Consider the following 15,581-nt stretch of genomic DNA (forward strand, 5'->3'; position numbering starts at 1 on the left):
TTTGATAGTCTATGCCTTTTAAACACACACACATACACACAAAGAGTACCCAAACCACTGAGAAGTACCAGGAAATTTAAATCCAACTAAAATTTGTCTTTGTTGGGGGCCTACCATCTTCAAGACTGATAAAGGCAAGATATAAATTCACATATTCACACAGCTACCTGGCCAGTAGAGAATTGGGATTCAGTTTCCCTGGAAGAAAAGATGTTGGACTACGCCATCCACTGTATCTTCTGACAGCCAGGTGAATAAACAGATCTGGCTATGGGTATAGCAATCAGTTGTTTGCTACACCAACTGAAAAAGGTGCCAAGGCTCTAGATTGGTAGTAGTGACTGTAAAGAGCTGGTGGAAATACTTAGTATTCTTGTTGGTAAAATAATATAGGTAACCAAAAACCAAAAAATTAAAACTGCATTGGTTCTTCAGGTGAAAACTTTTAAAAAGAAAAATTGATTGAAACTGGTAGCTGTAATGTTTTGGGACATAATTTAAGAACATGCATGGTGTAACATCCACAAGTCAAATATGGACCTCAGAATTCTAGAGAAACAAACAAGCATATCTGAAGTAACTTTCAGTTATTGGTTGAGAAAAGGTAGCCCAGATATAAAATCTACATTAAACCAGTTATTCTAAAATATATTTTAATTTTGATCTAAATTGCTAAGCTTTATATCACTACAGAAATTTAAGTAATTTACAAAAATGTCATCCAACTATACCCAGGTCTAATATTTTAACATGAATAGAAATGACCAGTTATTAGAGGAAATCATGGATAATCAGAACTGCATCAAAGATGAGCATCTGAATTTCTCCTGCTAATATTGATAATCCTAGCATAAATTAGTGCTATTAACTATCTTCTCTCCCAATAACATGCCTTATTCATCAGTAAAAAAAATCTTTATGTCAACTTAGTAAAATTCACTTTTTGTGGAAAAATAATTATAAATGGATAGTTTTTTTGGTAATCTTATCATTTTTACCCAGATAACATGTAAAAGACAGTCTTCAGAAGTGTAACTGACCTTTATTCCTGATGGGAAGAGTAGTGGCAATATTGGCAGGTGGTTTGTCAGGCTCCTGAGGTGGGACAACCATGGGCAGTGCTTGAACTGGGACACGAGGAGCCTAAGACAAAGGAAACTGATTATATTTCTGCTTTTCCTACACACTCCATTAAATAATAGGCTTCAAATTAAGAATAAGTTACAAAGACTTCTTCAAAATATTTGTAACATGGTATTAATCTCAGACATTGACATATTTACTTAAAATATGTTGGCACCAAATTATTTTCCATAACACTTTTTTAATGGACTTTGAATTCAAATGGTTATTCTGGCCAGAGTAAGAAAGCAAAGCAAAATCACATCAATCTACAATCTGAATGTTATACCAGATTATATCATTAACCATTTCAACTACATAGCTATAAAGAGAACTACATATTATAACAAAAAATAGTCAAATCTAGTTTAAACTGAAACTATGAGCCAAAGAGGGATAAAGAAGATATAAAATGCTTTAGTTTTTGAATCTTACCCTATTTAAATCGTGGGATGGGGGGGTTAACTGAGTGACATCTGGTGGAGGGGCTGAAAGCAAGTTATTAGGATAGTCCAAAAGATAGCAAACAACACTTGTATGGCCACCTTTCGCTGCTTCTATCAACATAGTTGAGCCATCCTAAGAGTGGATATGGAAGGAGAAAAAATATTTTAAAAAATAAGTTAATTTACAGAACCATTAAGGAAGATAAAGCCAACAGGCCCCAGATATATTCAAATCTTAGGTTTACTAAAAAACATTTTCTTCTAATAAAACAGAAAAAAATAAATACGCTTAAAATGCCATTATAAATGGAACTGGTAGATGATATCTTGTAATGCTCAAGAGGAAGAATTAATTCACAATGTTACCGGAAACATATGAGTTACATACTTTTAAACGATGAGTAGGATCTGCCCCATGAGCCAAAAGTAGTTCCACCACTGCCAGATGACCCCCTGCACAAGCCAGGGACAGTACAGTGTGGTCATTATTAGCTGTGGTTCTATTCACATTTGCTCCTAAAACAGACAAGACATGGAAAATCATGTTGGTAGACTGCTATTTCTTATGGTAAATTTCAAAATCATAAAGAGAGAATAGCATAATGAAAATCCACATGCCCCTTACCCAGCTTCAGTGATTATAAACACACAATCTCATTTCACATAAACCCTTATCAATTCTCCTCTCCCATCTTGAATTACTCTAAAACAAATCCCAAACATGACATAATTTCATCCATAAACATTTCAGTATGCACTTGTAGAAGATAAGGCTAAATGCATACATTACTCCTAATGTAATCACTGTTCTAAAAAGTAAAGCAAAAAATTTTATCTACATGTTCTTTCATTAAAAAAAAAAAAAAGCAATAAAAATAAATTACACTGCCCTCTACAGGCTAACTACGTAGAGAATTAACAAGGAATACAAAGTAATAGTACTACCGAAGAGAGAGTAATAGTACTATCAATTTCTTTCACTGGGAAATATCTGAGAATGAAAACGGGTACACCGTGCCCTCGATATGTGATTTAAAGCATTGTGCTAGGCAATGTGGGAAATGGAAATAAAGTAGCAGGAAGAAAATGGAACCAGACTCACTGAAATTTATCAGAGAAGAGAGAGGATAGTGATTATGTAAATAATTCCGTTCTTGATAATACTATGGTATAAACATATATCACAAGTAAGTGTTCAAATTGCCTAAAACAATCTGACCAGTAAGTTATTTCTGATTTATTTTCTTTTCCTATAAACAATTACAAACTTGAGATTTCTTTAGTATTTATGCTAAGGAAATAGCATATATTGCCTTTTTAATTATACATGGCTTGCACAGCCTTTCTTTTATGAATATTGAGTCAAAATCTTCCATCTTCTGTACTTTAAGAATATGATGAAACCTGCTTAAAAACTGTTTTAAGTTGAGTTTATGTAGTGAACACCTAACAAATAACTTAAAGGAGTAAGATGCTACTTTTGTCATTTAAAATGGTTTTTGATATTCAAAGTAGAATTACTGACCATAGATGAAATCCTCCATGCATTTTGGCATTTTTGTCACATTTCAATTTTGAATACTTTTTGTGCTATATTTATGACCATTTCTCTATATTTTACAAAGAAGGAAACTTAGGCCCAAGGAAATGTAAAGCTGAAGAGCGCCTTGCCCTTAAGTATCTCAGTGGCATAAACATAAAAATCCAGGTTTCAAGATAGATTATTAAGTAAACAGAACGGACTTTAGGTTATCTAAACCCTCAAAGTTTTACATAGAGATATTTTTCTTTATAAAAGTGTTTCTCAACAAGGGTGGTACTCAGTATGACAATTCTCCCTAGTTTTTGGAAATGTTCTATGCATTGCAGGATGTTTATCAACCACCCACTCACAAAATCTCAGTAGCATCCCTCCACCCGTGATAACCCCCAAAACATCCTTTACCTCTCAATCTCTAAATACCCCAGGGCAGGGAATAGACATCTTTGGGGAAAAAACTACTGTTTTACACAAACCTACCTTTACTAATTAAGAACTGAACAGTACAAACATGACCAGCTCTTGCAGCTTTCATTAAAGGAGTCCTTCCACCTTCAGATTCATGTTCCTATTAAAAAAAACACAGATATTTAATTGCTAGCGAACAACTGCTCTTTTTCATGAAAATCAAAAGGAAAAGAACTGGACTAATTTCTGAATCTAAATATATTAAATATCATGCTTTGAAACAAACTAAGGAATACATCTTTAAATTTTAAAAATCTCAAATTAGAAACATGCTCTACAGGTAAAATTTAAGAACTGAAGTTATATTCATGTGATTGTGACGCCCTCATCTAAATCCACCTGGGTCATTTTTCCTTCTCTCTGTACCAAAAGGACAGTGTAACTTGAACAGTGAATGGCACTCCAGCACAGCCCTCTCCAATCGGCATTATCAGCATTATCCTTATCCACTCCAAGTGATTTTCCTTTTGTTAGTTTGTATCCTACCTATATGAATTTCTGCAGTACATCATTCCCTTTCTTTACAAATTCCCATTAACTCCATGTTACTTTATATGAAAACATCAAAGTTAATGATCTAATACCTGGAAAACTACCAATTATAAGGTATTACTAGAGATTTCTGGGTCTCAAAAGGATGGAGAATCTATTGCATTCTTGTGATTGCTGAATAATTGAGAACACTATTGGAGAAATTTTCAGATCTTAGAATATAAAGGTTTGAGGGAAAAAATATAGTTTATAAAGCATTATATATATAAACATTCACATCTGATGAATAACTTTTGATTTTTCTCTTAAGCCACACACTAAGTTGTTCAAATTGCAATGAACTAAGCAAAGTTACATTGCTATATGTTTCACAGCTACTGTGGTAAACACTGGAAATACAGTATTTAAGCTGAAAGTTCAAAATCTAATATGGAAGAAATACGCTCACAACTAACAAGAGTATAACATGTGTCATAACCACTTCAAAAGCTACTAACACACACAGAACTGATAGACACCACAATAGTAATCCAATTTCCAATTTCACCCTTTCCTTCCATAAATGAGGAAAGAGAAATGAAACAAAGTTTACAAAACTAGTCAATGGAGGAGTCTGTTTCTGCTCGCATGTGTGAATTTTTGTCATAAACTATGAACTTCTACAGGAATATACATTTGCTTGTTAATCTCAGCCCCATGAACATATGGTTACTTAAATTTTAACTACCTTCTCATGTCTCACTTCTACTCTCTCATATGCTAAACTGGAAGAGTACTTTCCCCACACATTTGCTTTTGCTTCCCTACCTCTCAGGCTGTACTCACACTATTTCTTCCAACTGGAATATCTCTTTTGTCCTAACATTGCCCTATCTACCTTTTTAAACCTTACCCAACCCAAAATATAATATCTCAGGTGACCTCTTGACCTCCCCTGAGCTTCTTTACTGTCTGTACTTTCCCTATGACATCTCTTTATAATCTACCATACAATGACTTCAGTATTTCATCCTTTTTACTAAATTATAAGTTATTTGAGGGAAAAGACTACTTATTAAATACTTATCTTCCAAAAATAGCTAAGTACCTAAAAAAAATTAATTTGTACTATAATATTAATATAAAATTTCCCCTTTATTATGGACAACAAGGGGTAATAGATTGGATAACCCTGTTAACAAGAAGAATAATAACAGACACCAAACAATGTGGAAAGAAAATATGATCAAATGAGAGAAAAAATGGCAAAAAGCCCAACACAAAATTAGAAGAAATACTTTTTGTCTGTAATCTCCATAGAACTTTAAATTAATTTCTTGCCTTGGCTTTAAGTATTAGGATTTAAAAAGTGACAAAGCTTACCAGATCTGCTCCTGCCTGAAGTAGGACATCTGCTACATCAGTATGACCATTTTCACAGGCGTATGTTAGTGCTGTATCCCCTGTTGCTGTTGTTGCATGAACATTAGCTCCTGTGGTAGTATTAAACAATAGAGACTTAAAAGAATCATAAGACATAAATGATGGACATAGAAATTTCTTCTACATAAGCCCTATCTTCTCAAATTAGAAAAAATAGCCCTATCCATTTCTGGAAATAGAGAATATTACCTGCATCTTTAAAAGCAAGAGAAAAAAACAGAAATAGATTACTGCTTGAAATTAAAGCTACAGATACTTCAAATGTAATAAGGTAAATTATTTATGCAGAATGCACACAATAGTTCACCACATTTTTTACCACATTTTTAAATACACATTCAATGTGTAAGAAAAAAATTATTTGCATTGTAACATTTTTACTTGAACAAATCATGTAAAAACTCCTCCCGAATGCAAAAATGCCTACCTGCAGCTAATAAGTATTTAACTAACTCCAAATGACCTTCTTGAGCAGCTTCCATTAAAGGGGTAGAACACCCTAGTTCAATATCAGCTCCTGCCTTTATTAGAAAGTCTGCCACTTCCAGAAAGCCTCCACAGCAAGCCAGAGTCAAGGCAGTTTCTTGAGTTTCTTCCGTCTGTGCATTGATATTTGCTCCTAGAATAAAAATTCTAATTATTTTAAGAAAGTCATTAACTTATTCTAGAGATAAGCAAAACATGTTGTTTCCTAATAACTATACTTCAAAAATGAACGTATTATTTTACTAAATAATAAAGTGCTTCTTCCCTACTCTGAGAGGCGATTACAAATAAACAAAATTATTGGGGCGCCTGGGTGGCTCAGTCGTTAAGCCTCTGCCTTCGGCTTAGGGTCCTGGGATCGAACCCCGCCTCCCTGCTCAGCAGGAAGCCTGCTTCTCCCTCTCCCACTCCCCCTTGCTTGTGTTCCTGCTCTCGCTCTCTCTCTGTCAAATAAATAAATAAAATCTTAAAAAAAAAAAAGAAATTAAAAATACATCCTGAATCCATATTTGATGCACACAGCTGCAGTAAGATTTATTCAGGCAGAAGGTACAAACCAGGTGATAAAAAGACTTACAAAAGTAAACTACATTCCCTTTTTATAAAGATTCAAAATTAATGATGATGATGATGACAGCTAACATTTAATACACTATTACTATTTGCCAGGTAATATTTGAAAGCATTTTACATGTTCTATATTAGCTCCATTTTACAGCTAAGGAAATTGAAGTTCATTAACTTGCCCAAGGCCACATTATTATCACTACTACCACCATCACCAGAGCTAACACTTAATAGGCACTATAGACAAACAACGTTCAAAAAGCTTTATATATAATATATATAAACGTCACAACAACCCTCCAGATGACAAAATTAAGGCACAGAAGGTTAGAAACTTGCCTGAAGTTACAAAATTGGCAAGCATTGGAGCTGTGATTCAAATGTAAGAAGTGTGCTACACCTCTGCTTTTAAAGTTCTAGCCAATATGGTTTTTTAAAAATGTGCCACTCCTCTTAAATTTGTCCAAACAAAAACTTTACTACTAAAAGAGATATAAAACTTGGCTACAAATATATAGAGAGATAGGAGATTACTTCTAAACTATAGGTATCTTAATAATGTAAAATAACTGTGTCACTTTTCCCAAACATAAAGTCCGCTATGTGCTGACTCCTTGAGAGCTTCTTATAAATGCATTCTTGCATTCTCATCAAGTTAGTCCTTATGGTAGGATTCCCCACACTGTGTTTCATGAAACACTAGATATATTAAGTATTTATTAATAGGTGTTCAGCCCCAAGAGCAATTCTCTCAATATATTACTTTAAGAAATGTTCAATCTCTTATATGCCCCTACATAATCTACAACCCTACCTCATCCCCAGTTCTGTTTTTACTCACAAAGCACATGATGCCTGAAAGCTCTATATTAAAGAAGTCTATTTGGTTTTGTTTAGCACAGTTTGGAGCTATTTTCAAAGCAAATACTTTCTCATTCATTTTTGTGACAACATCTCGTTACAAATCTACTAGAAAGATGAAACACAGAAACCCAGTTTTATAATACTGTAATCTTACATTTTAAATATTTGTGCTTTAGTGTTTTCGCTGGTATGGTTACCTTGGCCTAGAAGTAACGCCACCATTTCTTCATGTCCTTCACGAGCTGCTTCCATCAGTGGTGTATAACCTTCATCATTGACCTCTTCCAGGCTAGCTCCTCTTTCAATGAGTAAAGCCGCAAGTTCCACATGCCCACCACACGCAGCCAAAGTCAATGGTGACTCAAATGAATCAGCAGGCATATTCACTTGGGCACCACTGTCAAGAAGTAACCTAGCTACTTCAACATGGCCATCCTAATTACAATGCAATTAAAAAAATTAAATCAGCACCATTAAAAAAATCATTAAAAATATGAACACTTCTCGATTACTATACAGTGAAGGTTTACTGATCTCCATTCAAATAAGAACTAATGTACATTTAACAGTTGAGAAAGCAAGTATTAAGTAAGACCCTCTATATTTCTGTGGCATAGACCATGAAACAGCGATCGAGGCTATGAAACTTATAGAAAAATAATACCTTCCTTCAATCAAAAGGCTTATTAACCTTGGGGGAAAAAAAGACATTAAGTACATGCAACAAAAGACTACTATGAAACGACAGCCCGCATGGTATATACTTAAATGCTACATGTATAAAGATTAGAAAGGGAAAGTAGGATTTCTGTAGAAACCTTAAGGAGAAGCAAACTTTTTATTAGGTAGAAAAAGAAAAATGCAATACTTTCTGGAGAATGTGGATGATGTGTTAGGGGAAAGGGAACACAATTTGTACATGGTCCTTCCTTTTGTTATTCAACATTCAAATGCCAGTGAAAATTGGAAGAAAGGAATCTTACTATCTTCTGTCTCCTTTGTTGGTCTCCCTTTCCCACAGCTTTCCTAACTATAGGCAACTCCAAGGCTCTCTTTTCTTTTTTGCCTTTGATGTAATTTTTCCTTCTAAATATTACCTCACAGACATTTCATCTTTTTTTTTTTTTAAAGATTTTATTTATTTATCTGAGAGAGAGAGAATGAGAGACAGAGAGCACGAGAGGGAAGAGAATTAGAGGGAGAAGCAGACCCCCCCGCCGAGCAGGGAGCCCGATGTGGGACTCGATCCCGGGACTCCAGGATCATGACCTGAGCTGAAGGCAGTCGCTTAACCAACTGAGCCACCCAGGCGCCCCCATTTCATCTTCTTTTGAACATGTCACACCCATTTTTAGCTCTGTACTTGCCATATTGCACAACTTTAATACCCCATTACAATGGTTACTTTGTGTTCCTTTGGCTCCAAATTTTCTCCCTCCATCGTTAACTCCTACATTTCCTTTAAAGTCCAGCTTAAAATCCCAATCCCTTAGCAAGCTTTGAAATGTCTGGCCACTACCAATATCTTACCTCTACTTATAACACTTCCAGTACATGCAGATTAGGTCTACAGAATGCTCCATTTTGATTTCTTAATCTACATAGTTCTCTAGTGGGGGTCACAAGGATGTTTTAAGTTCCTTACCATGGAGATATTATTGATGTGTTTTAAATACATTATATTATTTAATGATCACAACAACCTAAGAGAAGGATATTACCCTAATTTTAACAGATAAGAACTTAAGACCTTCAAAGAAAACTCATGTTTCTTCAAAGGATAATTTATTAAAGCAAACACTGGCATGGCAATAAAGAAAAGAAAGATAATTCAAGTCTTAATTAACTATCTGATATTTTTAAAAATTAGTAATTAAAATTTAACATCCTTTCATTGAGATATGAAACTTAAATTCATGTGGGGCCTTTTTCTATCTTTGGCATGTTTTTCTCATGAATCAGCCTATAATATTATTCTCATCCATTTCTGTGCCACAAATCAGAGACTAAGATACAGAAGTTTAAGAGTACTATTATTACCTGTTCCTAAGTACAAACCCTAAAAAGAAAGTTCTTAAAAAAGGAATTAAGGGCTCAGAAAAGACCATACACAGTGGGGGGAATTATGTTACACAAATAACACTCTAATTTCAAAATTTTCATTTTTCATTCAAATTTAAATTATCGGTTTGATGAATGTACTGTGCTTAGTATTATGTGCATACTTTGTGGACTATATTCTTCTTAATATCCTTGATCAATTTTTTAAATAGCTGCTTTTTGTGCCAACTGTGTAATACCAGCATAGTTATATGAGACTAAGAAAACAAAAGTAGTGCTGTAAAGCTCCAGAAAGCACCTTTAATAGAAAGAAGTTAACGTTGCCCAACTGGCTCTGAACGCTATTGACAAATTCAGACAGCTGAGGTTCTGCTCTACAATAAATCTATGATGAACAAATCTTTCAACTCAAGGAAAAGGTGCTCATCATACAATAACACTGTCTCTATGAATTATATATAGATATATTTCATGTAGGTATTTCACCAGTCTTACCATGCAAGCCTCCATGAGAGCAGTGTGCATTTCATCCGTTTTATGCTCTTGATCTGCGCCTGCTTCCAAAAGAAATCGCACCATCTCTAGGTGTCCTAAACCAAAAATGTGCAAGATTACTTTAAAATATTTTATTATTCTAAAAAATATAAGAAAAATTTATAATACTTTGAAAATTTATATTTAACTTAAGAGTATTATAAGCATAATACTAAAGTCAGCTGCAAGCCACCCTCAACTGTCACACATAAATTATACAAGCGATACTTGTTCTACTCCTTACTCTGTTGCCAATACTACAATCCTTGCTGCAGGTAAGCAAAGATGCTATTAAAATCCAAAACCCAGAATATCCCCTCTACAACCTTTTAAGAGCCAAGGCATGCTATATTTATTTATGCTACAGAACAGATTAGCTTCCGTGAATTAGTAGCCTGGGATAATAATAATTGAAGTTATTTCTAGGAGGAAATGTGTTTTAAGTTTCAATTACTAACTCAAACATTTTTAAAATTTTTTTATTGTTATGTTAATCACCATACTAACTCATAAACTTTTTAAGAACATCTGTTTATAAGTTGGGAACTGCATATATTTTTTTTTTTTGAAACCACATCATTTAGTTTATACTTATTCACCTATTTAGATATAAACATATATACACATACATATATACACACACTCATATTTATATTTATGTAGTTTCAAATAAACCATATGCTTCAGTTCAAATAAAGACACCTTATGAGTAGTTAAAAAGACAAGGTATTTTTTAAAAAGGATTTCAGACACTATGCAAGAAACAATAGAAAAATGACTAATTTTTTTCCAACTTTATTAGGAAGGAGTTGCAATCAATTCTCAATTAGGACTAAGGGGAAGGAGTGGACGGTAAAATCATAAACAACTAAAACTAACTTCAGTAAGTAACTGTAACATCTGCTGTATCTTGTTTTTGCTAACTACCTACCTCCCTTTCCTCTCAGTCCTTTTCCCTTCCCAAAGATCCACATCAACGTACAGTCTCAGCCTGAGTTCTAGCCCTTCCCCATCTCCTCCTTGTCAATCTATGTCCTAGAAGACCTCACCCGAAATAGAGGAAAGGGAGAGGGTCCATGGATCCTTGTAAGTAGTAGAGATGTTCTCCACCAGCTCAGTTCTATATCCAGCTTCTAATTAAAGCCTGCAAGCCCCAACCTCAGACGCCCCTTGGAAAGCAGGGTGGGGCTACAAGCAAAGGAGAGAGGGAAGAGTAGTTATATGTAGCCCCATCTCAAAGCTCTTCTGGCCAGCTGGGACCCAGTAGTAAAATACAGCCAGTTCCAGGTTCAAAAGTATTTGTGAAAAGGGGAGAGAGCCACCCAATCAATCAGCCTGCCCTGGAAAGGCTGTCCCAAGGCTTTAATTCCTCTCCTCCCGATGAAGATAAGCCTCTGCTAATTACCAAACAGTACTGGGGAAGTAAGGGACCTCAGCTGTGTTTCCTAACCTTCCTTAATCTGAGACTCTGTTAACACCAGACAACCGAAAGCACTTTAGATAGAGCATATTTTCACATTTAACTTAAATTTTAGTCATTTATGTATTTTAACCATGTTTTTAAAGGAAATTATTCCAGGGGACCTCACACAAGTTTGGTCACTCTGAAATAGAATAAAACAAAACAACACTAGGGCCACAACTAGGGTGTGGCAATCAAAGCCTTAGGTATATAATTTAAGAAGGTATTCCCTCACAAGCTTGGTGGGGGAAGTAATTCAGCCATTGAGAGTGAGTGCCCCCTTAAATTTTGTATCTTGTCTTATAAGAGTTTTTTCTTGATGCCTCAAGAACTTATCACTTATTTTATGATACAAACATGACACAGCTGCAGATGGTATTAAACACTGAACTGAATGGCTATGCAGACATAAAATTTGCCTTTTAAAAAAGTTCCTTGGTTTATAGCCATTTACCTGTCAAAAAGGTAGTCTGAGAAGTATGTGGCTCTTTGGCTATCTTTTTAGAATCTAGAATCTAGAGCATTAACTAGCTGAAGACTAAGACAATTGTCTTGCCCTCTCAAAGGACGGCATTTTTCAGTATTACCAGTATTTTCAGGTTGATTGACATCATTTAAAATATCATATACCCCTTTTGTACAGTTACGTATGTATAGGTAGGTGTTTTTCTCAATTTCAACCAGCTCTTCCTTCTAACTTTATTAACTGTGTTGATGATACTCTAACATTGTTCTTTAGAATTCAAACTCCCCTCACACCACTTTTCATTTCTCAAATCTCCTCGTCTCAATTTTTCTCCTTCTTAGTGTCACATGAAATAGCTTAAGCACCTTCTTATTAATAGATCATCCTAGCTACTTTTATTGTATTTACTTTTAAACTTACAGGCTGAATACTTCTGGAGTCAACAGGATTCTTTTGTGAGAACCACGCAAAATATTCTGACACAAAAACCATGAAAAAGTACAGCGCATAATTAAAATTAACCGTTTCTGATAAAACAACTGCATCATTTAACAGTCATTTTTCATTGACAGTATATTTATAATATTAAGTCTATATTTTAAAAGTTTACATATTAAATTCTGAAACACTTTAAACACATTTCTTTAAGTTAAATACATACTATATTCTATTACCACCTCTTAATTTATTTTTTAATTTAAAAACTATATTATATTAAATAATAGTCATACCATGTGTTTAAAAACTCTGTTTTAAAAAAATGTTTTATACCGTACCTTTGTAACAAGCTAATGTAAGGGCACTCTCTTTAAATTCATTGGAATGCGTATTAATGCCAGCCCCATTTTCTAGCAGCAATCTGGCTACTTCCACATGTCCAGCACTTCCAGCTTCCATAAGAGGAGTATGACCATTTTCATTATGGTCCTCAATACTAGCACCGGATTCCAAGAGCACCTTTACAACATCTACATAGCCTCCAGCACAAGCATATGTAAGTGCTGTATTGCCTATTTTAATAAAGAAAAACAAAAAGATATTTATTTTTTTATTACCATGTTCAATTAGCCAGCATATAGTACATCATTAGCTTTTGATGTAATGTTCAACAATTCATAAGTTGTGTATTAACACCCAGTGCTCGTTACCACACGTGCCCTTCTTAATACCCATCACCTGGTTAACCCATTCCCCCACCCGCTCTCCCTTCTGTAACCCTCAGTTTGGCTCCTGCAGTCCAGAGTCTCTCACAGTTTGTCTCCCTCTCTGATTTCTTCCCATTCAAGGAAAAACAAAAAGATATTAACATAAAATACCAAAATAAAAAGAGCCTCATTTAGCATCAAGAAGAAAACTGAAATGGGAGACTATAATTTTTTTAAGATTTTATTTATCTGTCAGAGAGAAAGAGAGAGCACAAGCAGGGGGAGTGGCAGGCAGAGGGAGAGGGAAAAGCAGGTTCCCCACTGAACAGGGAGTCCAAGGAGCCCAATGCAATGCGGGACTCTTGATCCCAGGATGGTGGGATCATGACCTGAGCCGAAGGCAGACGGGGAGACTATAATCTTAATAAATTTAGATAATATATATAATTCCTTTCCCATTGCCTTTTATCTTACTGAAATCAACTCCCAGTTCTCTCCATTTAGTATCAGGGTCAAATACATGTGGAAAATAGATACGCTTGCCATGACTGTAGAGTTAAAAAAGAACTGAGCAATTCTAAAACTTTAACTCTTCATATGAGAAAAAAGTTATGTTCATTCTAACTTTAAAGTTTCACAAGATTTGTGATTGTAATTATTCATCATATGTAGCGACATCTCATACTGTCCCTTTAATCATACATATTTGTTTTCACTAATCATACATATTGTTTTCACTGTGATCACCAGCTAACTGATCAAAGCTAAAGTATTTCAAAAACATTCTTTCTTGATGATAAAAATCTCCCACGTTACAAGGAAAAAAATGTTAACATTCTGGGTAAAATAAGGGTTTCTAAAACCCCTTCAAACCAGAACCTGTAAGATCCTAAAAATTATTTAAAATATTTAACAAATTTGGGGCATCTGGGTGGCTCAGTTGGTTAAGGGTCTGCCTTCAGCTCAGGTTGTGATCCTGGGGAGTCCCGGGATCCAGCCCCACATTGGGCCCTGCTCAGCGGGGAGTTTGCTTTTTCCTCTGCCCCTTCCCCTGCTCCTTCTCTCTCTCTCAAATAAATAAAATCCTTAAAAATAAGTAAAATACTTAACAAATTTAAAAATCTTAAATGAAGAAGATACACAAAATATATTTTCATATAATTTTACAATTTTCATATAAATCCATCTATGCCAAGCTTGAAAAAAAATAAAAGTTTAAACTAAAGTCATGCCCCTTGTGGGACACAATGTTTTCATAATACTTTCTTTTTCTATAGGCCACAATTTAGTATCAGTAGACAATGACAGACCTGCCTTTTGTTCCACAGCTTCTTGTTCTCCCTATCTTCCCTTCCCTTCTGCCCTGAGACACAGGAAATCTGGGTTGGAGAACTGTAGCCCATTTCCAAGAATGTAGTCCTTCTAACTGGGCCAGTATTTAATTTAATCTAAAAGAACTTTAAAAGGCCAAGTAATAGTCCTCATACACCAAAGAAGAAAAATTTTATTCAAAATATATTCTTTACTTTAAACCTAATGCATAGCCTTATACAAACATGTAGCACTGTATAATTAGAGAACTGCAAGAGCTTTACTAGTGATGATTTTCATGTGAAATAATTACTAGCAAAGGGTGTTCATATTTAGCAAAACTGAAAAAGAATAACCTGTTGAAGACTGTGCATTGACGTCGGCTTTATGAGCTAGCAGCAACTTCACAATTTTGACATGTCCTCCATTAGCAGCAGCCATTAAAGGTGTGATGTCACCTTTGATTCCCCTATCTTCCACATTTGCATGCATTGCCAACAAAACCTTATGAAAGAAAAAGTTTAAATGGTATTAGAAAATGATATATTCATCAAAACATGTGGAACATATTTACGTTAACACCCACCTAGTCATTTAAAGTAAAAGAGCCAACAACCACAAAGTGTATGTAACAAAACTATGTGTTGAAATGAGCCTAACGGTTGAGTTTTATTATTTCCCTAATAAGTAGGCCAGATTAAAAAACAATAACAAAAACAACCCATGTGATTATTTTTATAATACAAACCTGTGCAAGCTCATAGTATCCAGCAGAACAAGCTAAACAAAGGAGGCTCTCTCCTTCCTCAGTGTGCTCATTTACACTTCGCCCTTCAATGAGTAACTTTCGCACAGCATTTACATCTCCTTCTGAACAGGCTTCTGCCAAACTGCGGCTATTGGGGAAGAACATTTTAATATCAGGATATAAAAATATGAAAAATTACACAGTGTATTGGCTTTTGAGGTAATTCTGAACAGTAGTGCTAAACAAGAATGATTATTTCAATATGATCCATAACAAAAAGAAAACTGAAAATGATTCAGTTCCTTGAATTGAATTTATTTTAAAATCTATATATAAAAGTCACTGAATGAGAATTATCAACGTTATAAGATGATTACAGCTATGCAACAGAAGGATAAAGTCCAGTTTACTATCCCTGGGGAAAAAAAACAAAATTCTAAAACATAA

General features: G+C 34.6%; 1 protein-coding gene across 6 annotated transcripts in view; it reads right to left on the minus strand.

Moving 5' to 3' along the window:
- The window catches only part of ANKRD17 (ankyrin repeat domain 17), a 164,862-nt gene that overhangs the window by 60,322 nt on the left and 88,959 nt on the right, over positions 1 to 15,581 (minus strand). For all 6 annotated transcript variants that reach the window (XM_064584566.1, XM_045881019.3, XM_045881017.3 and 3 more), the window contains exons 4-14: positions 15,135 to 15,282; positions 14,743 to 14,890; positions 12,707 to 12,940; positions 9,964 to 10,058; positions 7,605 to 7,842; positions 5,918 to 6,109; positions 5,431 to 5,540; positions 3,589 to 3,676; positions 1,957 to 2,084; positions 1,558 to 1,701; positions 1,041 to 1,143 (exon numbers count right to left, since the gene is read on the minus strand). In XM_064584566.1, the coding sequence (XP_064440636.1) occupies positions 1,041 to 1,143; positions 1,558 to 1,701; positions 1,957 to 2,084; positions 3,589 to 3,676; positions 5,431 to 5,540; positions 5,918 to 6,109; positions 7,605 to 7,842; positions 9,964 to 10,058; positions 12,707 to 12,940; positions 14,743 to 14,890; positions 15,135 to 15,282 (1,628 nt within the window). The remainder of the gene's footprint in view (positions 1 to 1,040; positions 1,144 to 1,557; positions 1,702 to 1,956; positions 2,085 to 3,588; positions 3,677 to 5,430; positions 5,541 to 5,917; positions 6,110 to 7,604; positions 7,843 to 9,963; positions 10,059 to 12,706; positions 12,941 to 14,742; positions 14,891 to 15,134; positions 15,283 to 15,581) is intronic.

This window comes from Mirounga angustirostris, unplaced genomic scaffold, assembly GCF_029215605.1.
Source record: "Mirounga angustirostris isolate CCGP_5_RB_7025 unplaced genomic scaffold, mMirAng1.0.hap1 SCAF_2, whole genome shotgun sequence".
In the NCBI taxonomy this organism is placed as follows: Eukaryota; Metazoa; Chordata; class Mammalia; order Carnivora; family Phocidae; genus Mirounga; species Mirounga angustirostris.